This window comes from Echiichthys vipera, assembly GCF_963691815.1.
Source record: "Echiichthys vipera genome assembly, chromosome: 17".
Taxonomy (NCBI): Eukaryota; Metazoa; Chordata; class Actinopteri; order Perciformes; family Trachinidae; genus Echiichthys; species Echiichthys vipera.
Genome location: NC_139842.1, coordinates 8,582,676 through 8,603,176, shown reverse-complemented (window position 1 = coordinate 8,603,176; position 20,501 = coordinate 8,582,676). Strand labels below are relative to the sequence as shown.

The 20,501-nt window shown below is 41.1% G+C and overlaps 1 protein-coding gene across 1 annotated transcript in view; it reads right to left on the bottom strand.

Moving 5' to 3' along the window:
* Window positions 1-13,187, bottom strand: part of grapa (GRB2 related adaptor protein a) — a 28,818-nt gene extending 15,631 nt beyond the window's left edge. Inside the window, exons 1-3 of the mRNA XM_083931473.1 lie at window positions 12,848-13,187; window positions 6,792-6,889; window positions 5,613-5,732 (exon numbers count right to left, since the gene is read on the bottom strand). Coding sequence (XP_083787599.1) covers window positions 5,613-5,732; window positions 6,792-6,889; window positions 12,848-12,925 — 296 coding nt within the window. The 5' untranslated portion in view covers window positions 12,926-13,187. The remainder of the gene's footprint in view (window positions 1-5,612; window positions 5,733-6,791; window positions 6,890-12,847) is intronic.
* Between the last annotated feature and the right edge of the window lie 7,314 nt (window positions 13,188-20,501).

Here is a 20,501-nt window from a genome sequence, read left to right as displayed (position 1 = left end):
CCAGCACAATTCAAGTGGCGTGAAGGTCATCCGTCAATCTTTCTCTAGACTTTTTCTCCATCAATCTAGTCTCACTTCCGTGTTCTCTCTCTCTCTCTCTCTCTCTCTCTCTCTCTCTCTCTCTCTCTCTCTCTCTCTCTCTCTCTCTCTCTCTCTCTCTCTCTCTCTCTCTCTCTCCGTTTCTCATGCAGCCAGCCCCCCTTTCTCTAATCTGCTGTTCAGTTTCTGAACCGCTGCAGATGTCTGGAATACTTCATGTAGCCACATTGACACCTCCAGCTGTCAATTCAACTCTGTGACTGTGTGCGTGTGTGTGTCAGTAACTGATGGTCATGTCGAGGAGTTATCAGTGTGCTTTATGCAAATCACAGATTACATCAGTGTTGTGTGTGTGTGCCTGTGTGTGTGTGATTTGTGAAAGTGTGTCAACCAAGCGTGTCAGTGAGGGAGAGGTTCAGCTCCTCCCGCAGCATCGATAAATATTCGCCGTCACCTGTTTCGATAGATGGATGAGGAGAGAGGGAGGACGGAGGAGCTATAAAAGATGCTTGGTGGAGACAATTTAGTGTTTAGTATTCATTTTGTGTTGACGGTTCAATGAGGAGCCTTTGAGGTGATATGGAACTTCTCTTCTGAAGTATAAAGAAGTATAATAAAACAGCCACCTATCTAAAAACTGATTATATGTAGAAAAGTAGAATTTTGTATTTTTGGGATTTGGAAAAGACATTTGTGTCAGCTTGAAAATTAGAACAGGCCAAAAATGTGTTTTTTGGGAGGCGTAGCAGCTGGCAACAAATATATTTGAGTAGTTGTATGACAGTTTCTCAGAGCTAAAGATGCTTCATAGAAATGAATAATCTGATCGGTTTAGTTAAATCTCAATAGACTAATAACGATCGAGTCTAACAAACCCTTAAGCTAATCTTGGGTAAATGACTTAAAGAGAGGAAATAAAGTACTATAACGGCTTTTGCAGTCATGTTCAACCTTACCTTCTACCTTAGCCTACTTATTTTGCCTGGCGGACTTTTCAAGTTCAGACTCAGTCAAACCAGCCCATAGCGATTTGGGTACGCATTTTAATATTTTATAATAGTTATGGCAGAGTTTGCCCATGTGTTTAGGGCTATATGGTAATTCTTAGTTTCTTAGTATTAGCTTTATATTTAGTGAAATGTGCTTTTTTGCTAAATATTAAGCTACAACCAGCAGCCGGTAAACTTAGCAGAAAGACTGGAGAACATCTGCAATGGGGCAATTAAGCATCTTAAAATGATGAACTATTCTTTTAAGTCATGAGCTTGTAGCGTGGAAAAGACCCTTCAAGGCTTAACAAAATAATTCATTTGTGATTTTATGACGTGATTGCTTCTCTGGCTTGGGTCAACGTTTTATGCACCACCACGTTACTACATCCAGAGAAGGGAAGGCTGGAGAGAAAAAGGCAGAGCAAGTATAGAATAAAGTGAGAAAAAAATGACAAAAATAGACGGAGAAAAGAAAGGAGAAGATCCTCTGGAGGTTTATTTCTCAGAGGACTGGTCTTATATCAGCTCCACTGTCAATATAAAAAAAACAACAGAGAAATAAAAAAGTGAAATCATAAGCCATAAACGCTTCCTTCTCCTGTCTATTTTATCTGCAGTCGCTGCTCGCTCTTTCCCTCTGTCTCTCTTCATTTTTCTTTATTCTCCCCTCTTCTCACTGTATTTATGTCTCAATGTCGCTCTCAACTCTCTCTCACTTGTGTTTTGTTCCCTGAACTGTGGTATTCAAATGGATCCGCTGAGCGGTGGTAGGCTGTGAAAGCACTTTTCTTTTGGTTCCAAAAGTGGTAGCAATGATCAAAATAAAACAAAGATAAAAAATAAATAATAGTTTTTCCAATGTATGTTATAAAGGTATAGCTCTGCTAGCAGCTTAGCATAGCTTAGCACGAAGACTTGAAATGGGGAAACAGCTCTGTCTGAAGGTAACAAGATTTTCCTACCAGCGCCTCTAAATCTCACTTATTAACATGCTAATTACCTTTAGACAGAACCAGGCTAGCTGTTCTATGCTGAGAAATTGTAAACGTTTTGATATAGCTCTATTACCTCAGTTCCTCAAGAATTATCTCAGATTTTGCATACTTCAATAACCATAGAGGCATGCTAGAAAACAAAGTTGTCCTCAAGAATTCAAGACAACGCAGAGCGAGTAATTGATGTACAAATGATCATTTTGATGCCAAAGTAAAGGAGAATTTCATCTGCAAAAAATGAAGCTAATTGCTGCCAGCAATATAACAATATATTTTAAGTGATGACATTCATGGGTCACTATTAAATAAAAGAAGGCTAATAGGTCACTTCCCTTTTTGGTTCCTCTTTGGAGTAACCACCCTGATTAGATACTAATAATGACTGATGACAGAGAGCTGAATGAATGGCCTGATTCTGCACTTTGCTGTATGAGTCACTGGAAGCATGAGTCAGTGATATCTGAGGCCATATGTCAAAAAATGGTGGCATCCACACATAATGCCAACGGAAAGGGATGCAACACAGCACTGTATACTCTTTTCACAGTAGGAGACGCTTTTGGGTGGCCAGGAGTATTTGTGCTGTGGCTGTAAATGTTGACTCAAAGTGGTCAAGAAAACCGCAAAATGTGCTCGCTTTAGTGTGTGTGTGTGTGGGGGGGGGGGGGGGGCTGACCTCCATGTACTGTTTAAATAACCATGTGTCAAAAGCACACAGAGGACTGAGCTGTGGTGAGACAACGTTGAGCTCTATCATGCGACGAGTAATCAAAAAAAGAAAGTCGTGTCTGCTCTTACAGTTTGACTGAAAGAAGCAGAAAATATAAATAAAAAAACTTTAAAGTTTGTACTGTTTCAAAGAGAAAATGTAGGCCTAAGCCCTTGATAAAAACAATGCCACACAACATAAATAATTAAAAGTTGCGTTGCAGCGTCAGATATTGTGTTGCAATTAGTACAATTCTCAAGTGTATCTGTGCATCGTCTGCTTTTGCTTCAGTTACAGATTTCCTAGAGGGTCTTTTGATGCCACAGAGACGGTGCACAGTTGTTTCAGTTGTTATATTCCACTGTTAGTTCTATGTGTAGGTGGAAGGACAAGGAAGTGAGATTTTCCACTAAAGAAAAAGTGAAAGTTATGTCTCTTGTCAGCGAGAGTTTGAAAAATCCCCCACCAACAAAAAACAAGAATACAACAAATTGCATTTTAACCCCTTATACCTCAGCTCTTTTTCCTCAGACATTTCTTTCTCAAACTGGTGGAATCTGCTGCTGAGTTAAGGAGAACTGTGAAATCCCAGCTAAGCAAAATGGATTCCTTATCTCTCTCTACACAAGTCTAGGTTGGCATCACTTTGCTCCACTTTCCAAAAATAACCTACTAAATAACCCATTGGGACAGTTTCACTGCCATAGTCTGAAGCTAGTCCCCAGCCACAAAGTCTTCCATAAATACCTTTCAAAAGGTATTCCGACCCCTTCCAGTTTGCCTGTGGATAACAAATCTCTCATTGAATTCATTGATTGATTACCTGCAAGGTCCCTTTTAGAATAACCCATGTGGAGTCATTGTTTTTTTGTTTGTTTTGTCCGAAGGCTGTTAATTACCTGATTAACTTAAACATTACAGGGTCACTTTGACCTCAATATTTCTACAACCGTGCCTATGGCTATTTCTCATTATTGTATTGTATTGATAAACTTGCCTCTATGTTCAATAATTAATTAAGATTAGGAGCATTGCATCCTGAGCATTGCAGATGATTAGAGGGACAAGGGGATTGCGTTACTCCTGATATCACATTCTTGTCGTAAAGGAGATGGAGCAGGAGGCTGCAGGAGGCTGGTCGCACGTGGTCCAGTCTGTCATCCCCTCCTCAAAGCTTGCTGCCACGGCTTGATTTTCTCTCAGGGTGTGTCCCCTAGCCTTTCTCTTTTTGGACTTTCCCACAAGGCAGCAGGGGAATAACCATTTACAGCTTCGTGATGGTCCATGGTACTTTTGTTGTTGTTTTTGTTGTTGTTGTGGTTGTTGTTGTCGTCATTGTCGTTGTTCATTTTTTTGCGACCTACAGCTTCCTTGGGTCCTGAGCTATATACCTGCCATGACATTGCATCAAACACAAGTCATAGCTACTCACGTTCAGAAAAAATGGTGAAATAAACTTTGCAGAGCTATTCTCTTCCACGAAAGAGGTATCACAGGTGACCGTTTATGACAATTAATTTTATAATCATAAAATGATTTATCACCACAACAACATGTCATGGACAACCAATCCTAACATCCTCACACATAGACCTTAAACACCATGAAATACTTTAAAAGCACATTTTATATCTGTGAGAATAAACCATGGTGTCTCTCCTTCACTTAACAGTGACAAACAAACTTTTCGTGGCAACCAAATTATCCAAGTTAAAATAAGTGGAGGTGTAACTGACCCTGAGATTTCAATGAAAGCATCACAAATGTATCATCACAATGTATTGCATTATTTCTTTATTAACAAAGTCCCTTTTTGGCTCCATTCGTGGCTGAAAGTGAAAGTACATCTGATTTTCACAGACTGATTTTCAAAGCCGGACCGAGCAGAGCTGAGCTGAGCTGAGCCGGGGTTGAAATATTCAAAGTCCCACAGTTTACTGCTGTCAGGACGTCTCCTCTGACAGGTGGGCTGTCAGTGCACAAGGACCACACACAGGCTCACACAAACACCTGACCCAATTTTCAGGCTGCAACAACAACAACAACCAGAGAAGGATCAACAAACAGCCCAAAAAAACATCAAAATCCTCTCTGTCCCCTCTTGGCAAACCTGTTTTACACACAGCACAACCCTTCTCTTCATTCCTTTTAAATGTCCCTTTCGATTCCCTTAATGCAGGCAACTTCCAAACCTCTGTCCTTAATCCACTGGGAGAGAGATATCATACCCAAAACAACCAACAAATCCATTTAGAGCCAGTTCTTCTTACACCCCCAGCAGCCGAGAGACGAGCCAACCCTTACTCCCAGTTCTGTCTTTTAGTGCCAAAATTGAGACTCCAGATCTCCCCATCCCGACTCTCCACATCCAATGTAATAATATCCACACAGCTCCCCCGGAGCAAAACACCAAGCCTCAGCTGCATTACCCCCCAGCCCCCGACAAGGCTACCAACGGGCCACATCAGCAGCTCCAGATGCCGCGTTGTGCCAGACAGGATTAGCTCACATCAGGCCAGAGGGGTTGCAGATCCTCTTACCCTCCTCCCCACACCTTATCCTCTAAAACCTCTACTCTGCCCGCACCTCTGAAACACTGCCACATTCATAAAGTTGGCTGTGCATATGCACACTCAAAGTTTTATTAATAATTACCAAGAGAGCACTATGCTGCATGTGCAGGGATCTGTGCATCACATACCATATACCTGTATGTTTGCACAGATCTGCTGATTGCTAAAAGTCTAAGATCGGCTTAAACTGGGCAGTAATTAGAGGATGCATGGAGATTAGGAATCAAATTGGTGTGTAGAAATCAGCGAAAACAATGTGTGCCTGTGCAAAAAAATGACCAATGAAGAATCCTTTATCTCCTACCTGACAGACATGGAGAACTCTCCAGGGGCGCTCTCACTCTCTCGGACCAGAAAAGCCCCACACTCCCTGTGTCTGAGTCGACTTTCTGCCACGCCACGAGATATGCGACCGGCAAACCAGCTGGAAGCAAAAAGGAAAACAGGAAGCAAGTATGAAAGAAATGTAAACTGTGTTGATGTAGCAGCGACAATGCAATTCTGCATAAATTAAACTTTTGATGCTTGTATTTCAGTGTAAATATGAGTTGACTTTAAAAGAAGAGCAGCTCACAACAGTACAGATCAATGCTGACAGGAAAAAAAAAGGGTGGGTGGGGGTAAAATTAGCACATTTTTGAAGTTATATTCTCAGTTGTCAGCTGTGGAGTGTAAGTAATCGTGGCATTTCATTTTTTGCTCCTTAGCCATGCTTAGTAGAGCAGTTTGTTTGGATGCGACGTTTGCAAAAATGACGTTCTGCTTTCATGAGCCTGTGCTCTGCAGTGTGACTGATGGCCCAAATGAGGTGGAGAGCACATCCAATATGGAGGCCACATTAAAGGACTCTCTCGGTTAAGGTCGCTGGGTCACAATTCTGTGTCTGTAAAGAAATGTGGAGCGGGAAAACACTCACAGATCGCACATTCCTTACGCTGTGCAAAAACTTAACTCCAACCGGATCAGTGTTCATTAGTGTTCATTAACAGGCAAGAACCGCTGCAATGGCCCTGTTACCAGTTTAGTGTTTGTCACAGCAAAAAGTAGAGCCCAGCTGGTGTATGACCATCTGATGGAGATACAGGGTGTACCAGCACCAGCTTCTCTGTCAACACACACATACACACACACACACACACACACACACACACACACACACGGCTGTATCATGTGTTGTTACGTAAGGCAGCCAGTGAGTGTGTCCCTTTGGGCTGCCTTATGCCAGAGTACAGATGTCCAACGCAGCGCAGAAAACACCCCGAGCGGTACACACTCACTGATGAGCTGTTTAGATAGACCAGTGCTGGACGTGTGAAATGTATTCAGATAAGCTGAAGACGTGTGTGCGTGTGTGTGTGTGTGTGTGTGTGTGTGTGTGTGTGTGTGTGTGTGTGTGTGTGTGTGTGTGTGTGTGTGTGTGTGTGTGTGTGTGTGTGTGTGCGTGTGTGCGTGTGCGTGTGTGTGTGTGTGTGTGTGTACTTACGCGTGTGGCCGCAAGTTGATGTAGTTTTTTGGCACAAAGCCTTTTCTGTTGTGGAGCTCAGCTGTGTACCAGTTAGGATCATCCTCCATGTTGGTGATCTAGAAGCCAACACACATACACACAGATGAAATATTGCCCATTATGATGTTGACGTAGCCTATTACTATCGGGTGAAAGGTCACTATCATTTCTCTCTCGCAGGCTGTGCATCAATCTCCTCTTCCTCTTTTATATGGTAAGGTGGCTTTCATTCATCGCTGTGTGGAGTGAGGCTGTCGACTAACACAAATTCTAAAGCATGAAATATTATTGACAAGTTCAAAACGCCACATAAAGTTCCCCTAATGACTACAAACATGAGGGGCAGCAGATAGATCTGAACGGCATTAACCCATGTTGTTGAACATAATAGAGCTAAAGTGTGTGGTCTATACCCCAGGTTTATCTGACGGTAACAGAAGGAATCTGTGTCTGTCTGTGTGTCCTTTGCGTATCTGGAGAACCGTCCAATCGAATTTGGTGCAAATTGTAAACCAGACATGTTCAAGATTAACAAACTTTGATTAAACGAGCGAACACTGCTCTGTGTAGCAGCGGGGTCAGGGCTTCCGGGCTCTGCAGTCTTAGTCGAGCATGTCGACCACAGCGGGCCTGTACAGGCGGACTGCGATTCATGTTTGCTGCCGGATGCTTCAAGGAGCACAAGCGGATAGCCTACAACAGGGGTAGCCAACCCTGCTCCTGGAGAGTTACTGCCCTGCGTGGTTTAGGTTTCGCTCTGCTCCAACACACCTGATTCTAATGATCTGCTAGCTATCAAACAGGTGAAGCTTGCCAAAGGTTTGATAATCATTAGGTTAACAAGAACAGTGCCACTCACGAATTGTGTAAGCGTAATACCAAATACGTGTATTTGTAAATGAATAGTGAGTGTGTTTTACTGTTTTTTCTGACCGTGTGTGACACAATGTCATGGCAGGTTTATTGCCGTATGAGCGATTCTCAAGTATACCAGATAAAGCAATTGGCCCATTCTGAACAGCCATAACAGGCACTGCAATAAACGATCAGCAGTTTTTAGACAAGCTTAGAAACACTGTGGTGACGAGGGCAGTCTTTATTTGTCATTGTCACCTGGCACCAGTTTAACTGCTTTAATGTTGATTTGTTTTATCCTAACTCATTTCATTGGCCTTGCTGCTGTTTTTTTTCCTGTTCTGACATCAGTTTTTTTTATTCAGTATTGTCATTTTGATATTTCAAGCTGTTGTGTTGTTTGGTGTACTTGGTTTGTAGTGATTTATAAACCCTTTATTTTTTTTAAATTTTGCCTAAGGAACTGAGGTTTGTCACTTATTTAAAAAAACTTTTTATCACAGTGCTGCTATGTTTAATCAGTCAAACTTAAATAAACTAAACTAATAGATATTAAAACTGAGCATGCAAGTTACCACATGTACAGCTGAAAGGCATCCTGCCTGGAATGCAACCATAAGATGGTCAAACTCATTTGGCAATGTTGCCCCTCTGCCAAAAACTTGCTCTGTCCCCTCTCTGCCCTTAGGAACTTCATTTCATGCACCACCTACTTTAATGGTCGTACTGTGCAATGGAGACGAGCATCTTGAAATGTGTGGCAGGCTGTGGAGTACTGCTCATAGCATCAATCATTGTTCATTCACAGAACTGAATGATTGCTTTTTCACTCAGCAGCTGGTTTCAATGTCAGACAGATAACGTTCTACAAACAAGAAGAAATTCCTCGTAAACAACCCTTCCTCTTATTGATTTTACCTCTTGATTACACTTTGCCAGGTGGACATTAAACATATGTTATCAGATTATTTTGCAATCACCTTCTCTTCTTTTTTATTCTCTGCAGACAAGACACTGCATCATCACTATTCTGTAATTTATTAGCCTAGTTAAACAATAAAGAGTAGTTTAAAAGCTCTAAATCCCTGGGTAAAGCCCAGCATCATACAAACAAAATCCCAAATCATCCCTTTGATGTTTATACTGCTTCTTGGAAAAGGACAGTTAAAGTTAGTCTGACCTCAGGCAAATCCATTAATAATGTATGTCTTTTCTCCCCATGTTTTTTTGGATATGTATGTAGGATGTTTATTCATGAACCACCCGCACTGATTCAGCTGTGACTGACTTAGCTCCTTCCAGAGCATACCACTGGAATTAAAGAGGCTCTATTATGTTTCGGGTTTTTTTCCTGTCCTTTAGGAGGTTATATAGTTTGTTTGTGCATGTAAAAAGAAAAATTCCATGGCAAACAGAGTTTTCTCCATGGTTGTGTCCTCCTCAGACAGCACAAGTTAGGCACCCCTTCAAACAGACCGGTGTGGAGCTGCGCAGAGACTAGCGGGTAGCCACCGCTGCTGTAACCCAACTGGTTTCTCCACCAACTGGTTTCCCAAACTACATTACTACAAATACATTTCAGAAAATATAATGTTTGAAGGATCGCTTCCAACCGAATTCGATCTTACCAGAATAACACACAGAAACTTCGGAGGCTGTTGCTCTACACCATGAGCCACTTGAGCTCACACAGTAATTATTGCCAGTCACGTATTAATTAACTACGTCAGCATCCAGGTAGCATTTTGTTTTGGGTTGATCTAAAACAACTGGTTACCTTGATCTGATCTTAGAAAATAGCCCAACGTAAATATCAAGGGGGTTTCCCAAAAGCCACGGATTTACTAACCACTGACCACTGCTCCATACGACTACACATTATGACAAAGAAGTACTTTTAACATAACAAGACGGACACTCGTCAATACTGTGTTATTAGGCTAGATCTTTACTTTAAATGAACCAAGCATAGTGTTTGATTCTATGCAAAGTGATGTTCTGAAATCAAACTAAATTACAGCAAAGTAGAAGCTTATTTAAATTCTTTATTGAGTCGGTACCACCTGACTACTCACTATAGTTTTAGCTGTTGCCAGTAACAGAGGAGTCTGACACAGTCCAAATCCATTTTAAATCCAAAATTGTCACATTCATGTGTTGGGGTTTGGAGAACAAAAGAAAAGTGTGTTTTTACGCTCTTCTTTTGTGTCCCTTGTGTTAGACTTGGCTGCATTGTCTTTCAGCTTTAAAGGAAAGAAAGTCATGCGTGCTTCTTTTTTATTTAATTATGAAGCTATTTTTATCACTTCATTAATAGTCACTCTAGTCAGCCCTATTGATCTGTTTCCAAATGGCCACTGCACACCAGGACATGAGGAAAACAATGTGCCCCAATAGAATGATACATAAAAACAGATAGTAGTGACAGGAATGTATCTGACAGTCAACTTAGAATTGATTTAAATGATGGACATGCATGACGCTATGAGTTGTTGTGATATTGTAAATCTCACAGCCATCTGGTATGAGGAGCAGCAAGTAGCAATGAAGAAATGTAAATAATTATTTTTAAAGTATACTGTTTAACCCAACATGAACCAGAGCAGTTTGAGACAAGACAGCAGTTTAGCCCTTCGGGAAAAAACAAAACATGCTGCATGATATAAATAATGTTGGTCCCAGTTTAGTCACAGCAAATGTGTCACTGTGGCCATAAAGCATGAGTTCACTTTGATTCTGATGATGTTGCCATCAAGATAAGTATATTGTTGTGTTGCAGTTCGCTGACCAAGCTAACAACTATTACATCATGATTTATAGGTAGGTTAATAAAACCCAAAGATCTGATATCTGCACATATAGTAAATACTGCTGAAAATGAAGAATAGCGGTTATTTACTGTAAGAATGCACGGAAAAGCAGCAAAACTAAATGCCTACTCATTTTGGCTGAAGCATATATTGACGCTCCAAAACAGTGACTTTGCAGACTGCAGGAAAGAGAAGCTACTTCATTCACATGTTGTCTAATATTGGAACAGTGTGTCTGGGATGAATAATATACCACCCTGCTACAAATAATCAAAGGTGCTTTCCATCCTCAGGCATTATTGTCCTATTTGACATATTTAAAGTTCCCGACCGTTTTAAAGTAGACTGTTTAAAAACTACTCTTCTATGGGTAATATTTTGTTTAACATGTCTTTTGCTACATAGTAAGTTTAAAAAAACTCAGAAAATGGGGCTGCTTGTGCCCACACTCAGGCTAGGTTTAGACTCTTCGGTGACTAGTTCTACTAGCCTCTACACGAGTTTGATGTGCAGGCCCAAAGTGAAAGAGAAGTGTGCAAACCGACCATCAGGATGACTAAACACATCGGAGCAAATCAGCCAAAGGCCTATATGTTTGAGCTGGCTTCAGACAGGAGGCAATGGGGCAGCAGAGCCACTTGGGCGGACCGCTTACTCATTGTATGGCGGGTGCGAATAGCGCAGCACCACGGGTGGATGGACAGACTATGGCGCTAATGTTAGCAATCTGCAACCAAGTTATAGTTGTGACGTCCTGAGCCAGGCATAGGTCAGACCCAGACTCAGATGAGGAATATGTTGTGCACTAAAATCAGTGACTATCAGACGTATCAGAATGGTAAGTGTAGTTAGCATCTTATATTAGTTTCTGTTGTTTGTTAGCTTGTAGGCTTGTAACTGTCAGTGGCTGACAGCTGTGACAGTGTGTTTTCTCTTTGTACTGACAGCCGCTCTGCAGAGTAGGTTTCAAGTTTCTTTGCTGGTGTTGTGTCAAATTAGGTTTCACATATCAGAAAGCGATTGGTTTGTGGATTAGTGACGTACCAACTAAAGCTGTAGAGATTTTCACAACATCTCATTCAGGAGAAGAATGTGAAAACACCTCTCTAGTGACAAACTTTGCGCAGATACAATTCTCCATAGTAATTGTCAGACATTTAGAGGACAGAGACAGAATAAAAAGACACAAACACGTTATTTTGTGATGTAGTCCTTCCCTCCACCTGCCTCATCTATTTCTACCTCGAGTCATTTCCAAACCTTTCCCAGTGGCCATGCCAATATCATAATGAGAGCAAGAACATAAGGGTTTTCTCTGTCATAAAAAAAGTTAGTGCTGCCCCTGAAACTTGTCCCGCAGCAGCATTGCACTCAGCTCTACTAAAACCGTTGTCTTCTCCCATGAATCTGTCCGTATACTGAATGACCATGGAACAGCTGGTGCCATAGTGTTAGTCTAGAGAGAAGCTCTGGCACTTTAATTCTGAGGTTTACTGCTTATGTCTTAGAGGGACAATTTTCTACTACAGTAATTTCCAGCTGTGCAGGAAATATCTCAGCACTGCATTTGGCCTGTTACCCATCAAAAAGATAAGAAAATGTTTGTTTTGCATAATACAGCAAAATTGTTATCTTAAAGAAATAGTTTGCCATTTTGGAAAATTCACTTTTTTGTCATCTTTGTTAGCTAAATAAGAAGCTACAGCAGCCGGTTAGCATATTCAGTGTACACACAATAGTGGTACAGGCTGTCAGGTGACGTAGTGACTGACAAAGTCTGTGTAGGAAGGAGAGGTCAAGGCGGATGGATGGGTCTAACAAACATGGTTGACCGCTGTTCAGGGCCTGTGTGAAAGTCAGCATTGACTTATTTTAACTTACTTTTGTTATGTGACTTACATGCTTAACTTGCAAGTATGTAAGTTAGATAAAGAACAAACTTATTTTAACCCAAACCACCATCTTTTTCTAGACCTCACCAAGTAGTTTTGTTGCCTAAATAGTTTCTGCACTGATGGAACTCGCACTGATCGCTTCGTGTTGCTGGACATTCGTAGGACAACGCATGAGAAAAAGTGTGTTTAATTTTTGTAATTGTTGAATGGTGTCAAGGTCTCATCGGCAAAAAAATAAAATAAGGGTGTCAAACTATCCCTTCACTTTGGAAGTTTATTGTAACGAACATTCCTCTACAATGTTTTTAGCTGCCAATCCCTTTCTCAATCAAAGAGGTTTGTAACATTGAATACAAGTTCAGATAGATAGATAGATAGATAGATAGATAGATAGATAGATAGATAGATAGATAGATAAATAGATAGATAGATAGATACATAGATAGATAGAAATATTTATAAATATTTCCCTTACCTTGAGCAAGTCTCCCTTGTTGAAACTGAGTTCATCACCCTCTGTGGCACGAAACGTATACAGTGCCACTGCTTCCATGCCGAACCCTCAAAACTCACTCACTCACTCACTCACACATACAAACACACACACACGCACACACACGCACATTCACACACACACACACACACACACACACACACACACACACACACGCTCCCTGGGACCCCCAGTAATGCCCCTAGCACCAGGGGTTGGGAGAGAGACGGAAGGAGAAATGTAAAAAAAAAAAAGTGATAAAGGATGAGGACGCAATAAAATGACAGACAGGAAGAGGAGAGAGAGAAGAAGAGAAGCAAGAGCGTAAAAGGTCTGTCCGCGGAGCCAGAGAGCGCGCAAGAGAGTCAGAGTACAGGATGAGAGAGAGTGAGCTCAACGAGGGGAAAAACACGACTGGCTGCTGCTCAGCAACACACTACCATGGGTAACGTTCAGTGAGAGAGAGAGAGAGAGAGAGAGAGAGATATAGAAAGAGAGAGAGAGAGAGACAGCGCAAGTAGGGGCAAGGGAGTGGGAGGCACTTCCTGTGTATATATTTGTCTCACAGTTGGTGTGGTTTCTGTGGATTATGTGTGTGTGTTTCTTTAATCAGTCTCCTTTATGCATGTGTGGTTTGTCTTCTGTCATTGTGCGAACCAGCTTTAGTTTCACACCTTCAATCGAAAAGTCCGTTTGCTTTCGTCATTTATCACCCGCAAAAGACTGGCCAGGTGAAAGGTCAGGACAAGGTGAGAAGTAAAGGAATAATTCAACCAAAAATGGTTACATTTGAATTATTCATTGGCCACATCAGTGAAGATTACAGATTTCAATTTCAGTTTCAATGCGTAGTTGTTGGGCCAGCAGCCATATTTCCCTTTGGTTTGGCTGCTATTTCCTCTTTCCGTCCCCCTATCCTTAACCTACATTTTACATTACTGATCAAGGGCCTGACCATGCCGGGATCTCAGACCAGAAGTGTCAGTGGAAAAGTGGCTGGCCGTGTCACCCGTTTTTTGCACGGTAGAGGAAAGGCAGCTGTTGATGGTAACAGATCTTACCTGGTTAAATATGAGAAAATACGATTTTGTAGTATTGCATTCAAGATTCACAAGGCATCCAGGAACAGTGAAAGAGAAGAGGCGTCTACCACCCACAGAGTTTGATTTTCACACACCCAAGATGGCTAAAAAGGGTCGTGCTGCTTGACGAACCTTTAAGAAAAAGAATAGAGGATGGAGAATATAGCCAGCTTTGAGTTTGGACATTGTTTTCTAACTTGCGGTCGTGAGCATGAGACCAGCAGCAGGTAGCTATCAGTAGGCAGACAACAGATCCTGACATTATTCATTCACTGAGTTGAATTCACTGTTGCAAAAAAGTGCCCTGGAGTAAACTGGAAAAACTGAAAATAGTGGGCTGTAAGAGAAAAAATGTTAAAAAAGGAAAGAAAAAAGGTTTGCCAGCGAAGAGTTTTTTCTTTACTCTCAGTACTGGAGGGACACACACAGGATCAGAGAAAATCACACTGACACACTGTGGGTGTAACTAAAGCCTAAATGCAATCCTGACTTGCAAGATTGAATTAAACGGAAGCTCAAAAACTTGTTAAAAAGTCTGCAAGGTTTGAGAGACAGCAATGCTCATTTGACCCGCTGGTTTGAATGACCAACCCTGTTTCCTTAAAGATCAAAAAAACATGTTGATCTATATGTCATCAAACTACATTAAATATAAAAAAAATACATACCACTGTGATTGGTCAGGATGGCTTGCTTGTGTTTTCTTCTACAAGTCTGATGCTAGTATAGACACAAGTTAAAAAAAAGACATCTTCTTCTTTTCAGTAACACACATCTAGCCATTTCTGCTGCAAACACATCAGAGCGATGTGAGCCACTGCACACAACGGTCTCATATTCGGACTCAGATGTTAGCCTAAAAAGTCACTGATGCTTGCACAAACGGGTGCATAAGCACTCACATAAAATATGATACTTCACAAGGGAAGTTACTCTTGTTTTGGTGTCGGATGCAGCATACAAACTTCAGCTCTTATTCATTAGATCTAAATTCTCAAAACTGCCCATTGAAGCCACAAGCTGTCACAGAATGACAAAGCTGTCTTGTCAAAATATGCCATGAGAAATGTTGCTGCTGTCTGTAGCTGTTCAGAATCGTGAGTTGTGTTTTTTTTGTCATGAAATGTTCCTGCAGTAAAATACTTTCAATACATTCTTGGGACTCGGGAAATAATTAATTCCCTTTCAATTCAATTGACTTAAAATAAACTAACGCATGTGAGGACACAACGAAAAATGTGAAAAAGAGAGAGACTGCGAGGTGAATGTTTAGTAGAGAAAAGATGGGGGAAATGAACACAATTAAACTAGACGAAGCAGAACAGCAGGAAAACATGGAAACATTGTGGTTTCAATAGCATGACCTGTGCAGGAAATCCCCAGTCAGCTGGTCACTTGACTCATGAGACGCAATGAGAAGAGAGATTGCAGGAGGAAGAGAGGAGGTGGTGGAAGAATAGAAGAGGAAGAGGGGGGAGAGGAAGTGGAACTGCCTTTCAGCTCAAGGGCCAAAGCACAATCTTTACTTTTTCCCCTCTGTGTGTGTGATGATTTCCCATGTATGGCATCTCAATAAGGAAGCAACCCACCACACCGTTTTAGTTTTAAAAATATAAAATATAGATTTGATTCCAGCATCCTCTACAGATAAGCATCCACCTGTAAGCTTGTGAAGCTAATTTGTTTCATTTCTATATGTAAATGTGTGCACATTGATTTTTGCTGTTGTGTTTCTGTCAGTACTTCCCACCCTGACTTCTCGTGGGCGCTACTTTTGTTTTTCCTTTCAATTTTGTTCTTGTCAAGTTGGATTTTCTGTAGGTGGTTCAGTTCTTTGTCTACTCAGCCACCGTGGTTGTTCACTGTTCATAGCCTTTTCTTTTGTTCAGCTTGCTCAGCTGATGCGTTTACATCACTTCCTGTGTCCATTTCCAGTGAAGACGGCGGCGGATGTTTCGAACAGCAATTGTAAACGTTGTCATGTGAATTATGGTCCCCTGACAATTGGGGACTATGCAGTGGAAACTGTCTCGAGTGAAAAATTTCATAGCCTACCGCTGCTGTGTAAGTGTTACCCACAACCTATATACAAGCGACTTTTGCATGTTCTGCATGTGTGTAGCAAGCGGAAGCAAGTGGGCAACGGCATAAACGCAGGTGGGCACCAAGTCTCTTAACTTCTCTTTAAAGACGACAATGCTGTCTTTCTCCATCTGTTAAGTCTGAAGGCCCAGTTTCTCATTAGTTTGTTCTCTTCTTGTTCTCTGTTGCCACGCTATAAAAAACCCTCTTTCGTCTATATCCACTCTCCCCCTCTCATTCTCCTCACATTATATTGTCCCATTAGACTTGTAATCTCTCATTTCTCTCCCTCTCTCTCTCTCTCTCTCTCTCTTCCCCTTTACTCTCCACTACTCTCAGTTTTTTTGCAAGAAATTCACATTTAAATGATCTGATTATTTCTTCATTCATATCGTAAGTTGGCTTGAAAGAGTTTTATGAACTCAGTGAGAAACCTTTGGATTCCCTCTAACACTGAGCAGATGGAGCAGATGCTCACTCTTCTGTTCATGCATGAGTGACACACTTCATCATTGAGTCAACATAATTAGTAAACAAGAAGGTTTTGTGTACTTTAAAAAAAAAAAAAACGATGCACAGAATACCCAGATAAAATGTAATCATGTTAAATGTGCACAGAACTTGTGCTCACCCTTGAAAACGTATGTCAGGTAAAACATTAATCCCTCACAGCCTGTCTTTAATTGTTTTTTATATGGAAATATAATTGACCTCTATCTGCATCAGCAGTTTCACAAGGATATAAGTGTCTGCAATGATGTTCAGGCTATGGTGGGTGCGAATCATAGTGAACGTAAAAAAAAAAAATCGAATTTCACGTGAAGTTATGCAGAAATAGCTGCCAGTGTTTAAATTAATATAGTGCTGTGTAGCTGAGTAAGATTAACACTGTGTATTATTAATGTTTCCTCTGTAACTGTTGGTTCAGATCACATCAGTTAGTTTTGTGGTGAATAGGAAACCCACTAGAGCCTGTTAACAACAGTAATGGGCTGAAAACTACAGCGCAGTGTGCAAACAAAGAGGCAGACTGTTCCTTGAGAGTCCCTGAATTATAGATTTCAGTATGTCATTTCCTCAGTTATCCATGATCACTTACACACGTTAAAGTTAAAGTAAGTAAGCTTCACATCAACATCAGTGCAAAACAAAGAAGCATGAATATCAGGGGTAAAATGCATGCAGGCGAACACATTATTAAAATAAATACAAACGCTTTGCGCATACATGAAGGGCAGCATACAGCAACCAGTCACCAGGCAGCCACTTTGTTGAAGATTATTTTTTGCCTTTTTATGCCTCTATTTGAAAGGACAGCTGAACCTTGATGGGAAATGGGAGAGAGCGAGAAGGGGCGACATGCAGCAAAGGGCCGTAGGTCGGAGTTGAACCAAGGCCGCTGCGGCGCCCGCTCTACCAGGTGAGTTAGTGTGTGCCCCAAGAAGTGAGTTTTAAAATGCTTTTTGAAACATTCAACAGACTGATCTAATGAAAGGAGGAGATTGTTTCAGAGTCTGGACAGCAAAAAAACATTAATTCATTCATTCATCTTCAACCGCTTATCCCGGGGTCGGGGTTGCGGGGGGGCTGGATCCGATCCCAGCTGACATCGGGCGTGAGGCGGGGTACACCCTGGACAGGAAACCAGTCTATCGCAGGGCACATAGAGACGAACAGAGACAGACAACCGTTCACACCTAAGGGCAAATCTTAGAGTAATCAATTAACCTAACAATTCTTAGAGTAATCAATTAACCTAACAATTCTTAGAGTAATCAATTAACCTAACACGTGCATGTAGTTTGGTTTAATATTTGCTACACGGATGGACCATTTACGTAGCCGCTCAGTTGAGTATTAAAAGATTGTCTGGCCCAAGGGAAGCATATATAAAGAGAAAAGCATGGGGCTGAAGACTGACCCGTGGGGCACCCCATATAACAGAGTAGTGGGTGATGACACATAATCACGCATGAGACTAGAAAGTCTTTTCGACAAATATGACACAAACCACTCTAGGGCATTCCCTGTGATACCAACATAACTATTTAAACAATTAACGAGGATGGTATGATCAATGATATCAAAGGCTGCGCTAACATCGAGTAAGACCAAATGCAGCTTGCACCTCACAGACTCACATCAGCCACCAATATGTAAATGTTTAAGGTTTCCATATCTTTTTTCGATCAAAGTAGGTTAATGTGCTTTATAAATACTGGCAGAGTATCAAAATGCTCAATACACGGAAATGCATACAGCTCGTATTCAGAAACTGTACCTTTAAACGAGCTGTGGGTTCTTCTGGTTGTGATGTCACAACTATATAGACTGTACAAAATGCAGCTTGTGTGTCGTACAGGTATCCCTGGATGCATTGACGGTGCAGAGATGCTAAAAGTACAGATGAGGAAAATCCAGAAAGGCTGACCAATCAGAGCAGGCAGGGCTCTTTCAGGAAGGGGCCTTGAAGAGACAGGCGCTAAAAGAAAAATAATGTGTCTTTTGAACATTCAAACATATAAACATGTTCTAGTTACAACCAAAAATACAAGTATGAACCTGAAAATGAGCATAATATGTCCCCTTTAGAAGTGTTCAAGCACTTGCCACCAGCGAGCATAATACCATTTGCACATATGAAAAGATTGAGCTAATAAGCTGACAGGACTGGCAGGTGTTATACATCATCCTGTTTCATGCTTTCTATTTCTGTTGTGTTCCACTGCAGGCCAAAGACTGAATCCTGCCAGTCTTTCCCTCTTTCCCACATTACATAACTTTTGAAACTGATGCACTAGTTATTCATGCAGCGACTATCAGGCATGTGTGTAAGTTTCCTTGTGAACCACTTTGTTTACACAGGCTGCAGAATTACATTCAAATGAACATGACTGACGTGTCGCTCCTTTGTAACTGTGATTTACTGCTGTCTGTGTCTGCATGGCTGGCTTGTGAAAAACAATGCTGAATTTTAGAATCTGGATGCAATATCGCAAATCTCTGCACAAGGACAATGGTAATAACAATAATTATAATGACATATAAAGGTGTGGATTTCACTTATAAGAATACCTTGTGCTTTATGCTACGTGACAAATCCTGTGTTGGTGAATGGTTAACTGATTATACTTCTAATGTATATATGTGAGTAGGTATAGCCTCGGTCTGTGCATTAGACCTAGGGGTGCAGACAAGAAAAGCTAAGGGCCCAATGAGTCTCTAATAGGGTGAGTGTGTTGTCAATGTCCGAAAATATATAAAAGTAGACAGGCTGTGGTGTTTAATGTTAATAAGCTTTAATTACTTTTTAAATTAGGTTCGCCAGCACTAATCACATATTAAAGGACATACATGGCTGCAGGGGTTCAGTTGGAAGGACCTCCCAAGTTACAGTACCTTTGAATCCCAATATGATCACAAGTCTAACAATAAAAAGTAGAACACTCCTGACCTCTATTGGTTAAAAGTGGACGTGCAGGGGAGTTATGTGATCTGGTCAGCAGGAGGCACCCAGGCATTGTAAGAGATGCCTGACCTTCACTGCATTCACTTAACCCAACTGAACGCTAATTCAAACAGTTTGCCTTCAATGGAAAAGTCCAAGTTTGCACAAGCTCGATAAAACACTGAGGAAAATATGATAACACTCGAGCAGATGTGATAAGGAAAGCACTATATAATATGTCAGGAATTAGTAAAACGTCTTATACAGTATGTCAAGGTGAAACTTTTGAATGCTGATTTTGATTTATGTTGTCGAAAATGTAAACCCGTAATCTTCACATTCTGGGTTATCTTTGACCACATGCTGTGAAGGAATGTCCTCCCTCCTGTCACCTCTAGTGTTGTTGAACAAACCAGCTTTGGTACATAATCCTTTTACTGACTAGGATTGTATCTGAGCTAAATATTGACTGTTCCAGTGTGTTCCAGGAGTTATGCTTTTAATATGGATGCTTTTAAGTCTACAGCGATGAGTCATCAGCTCAAATTCCAAGAAATATGGTAAACTGAATTCACGCTGGAAAAAAAAAGGTCAATTAGCTAAAAGGGTGTCCAGGTTTAGGTTGCTATGACTATCTAAAATACAATGCAAGTAAATGTCAGTGTCTTGATGAGGCTTGAGTTAGTTAATAATCAGTAATCCTTGTATTTTTGCATCACCTCTGTTGTGTTTCAAGCTATAAAGTAGTGGCTGATAACAGAAAGGTATTGCTGAAACAGCCACCATGATGTCCAAGTCTTTCTTTCTCTTTCTCACTCTCTCACGCAGAGACAAATACAATTGGCTTAGGCCTTCTTTGGATTATCCTGCTTTGAACATAGCAGGGCCAGTGAGATAGGCTACTCCGTATAAAGACAAAGAGGATGAAAGAAGACCAAAATAAAATGTCACTGCCAGCCAGAAGGTACAGCATATTAATAGTGAGCCAAAAGAAAGTTTACAGTTTACAGACACAACATTATCT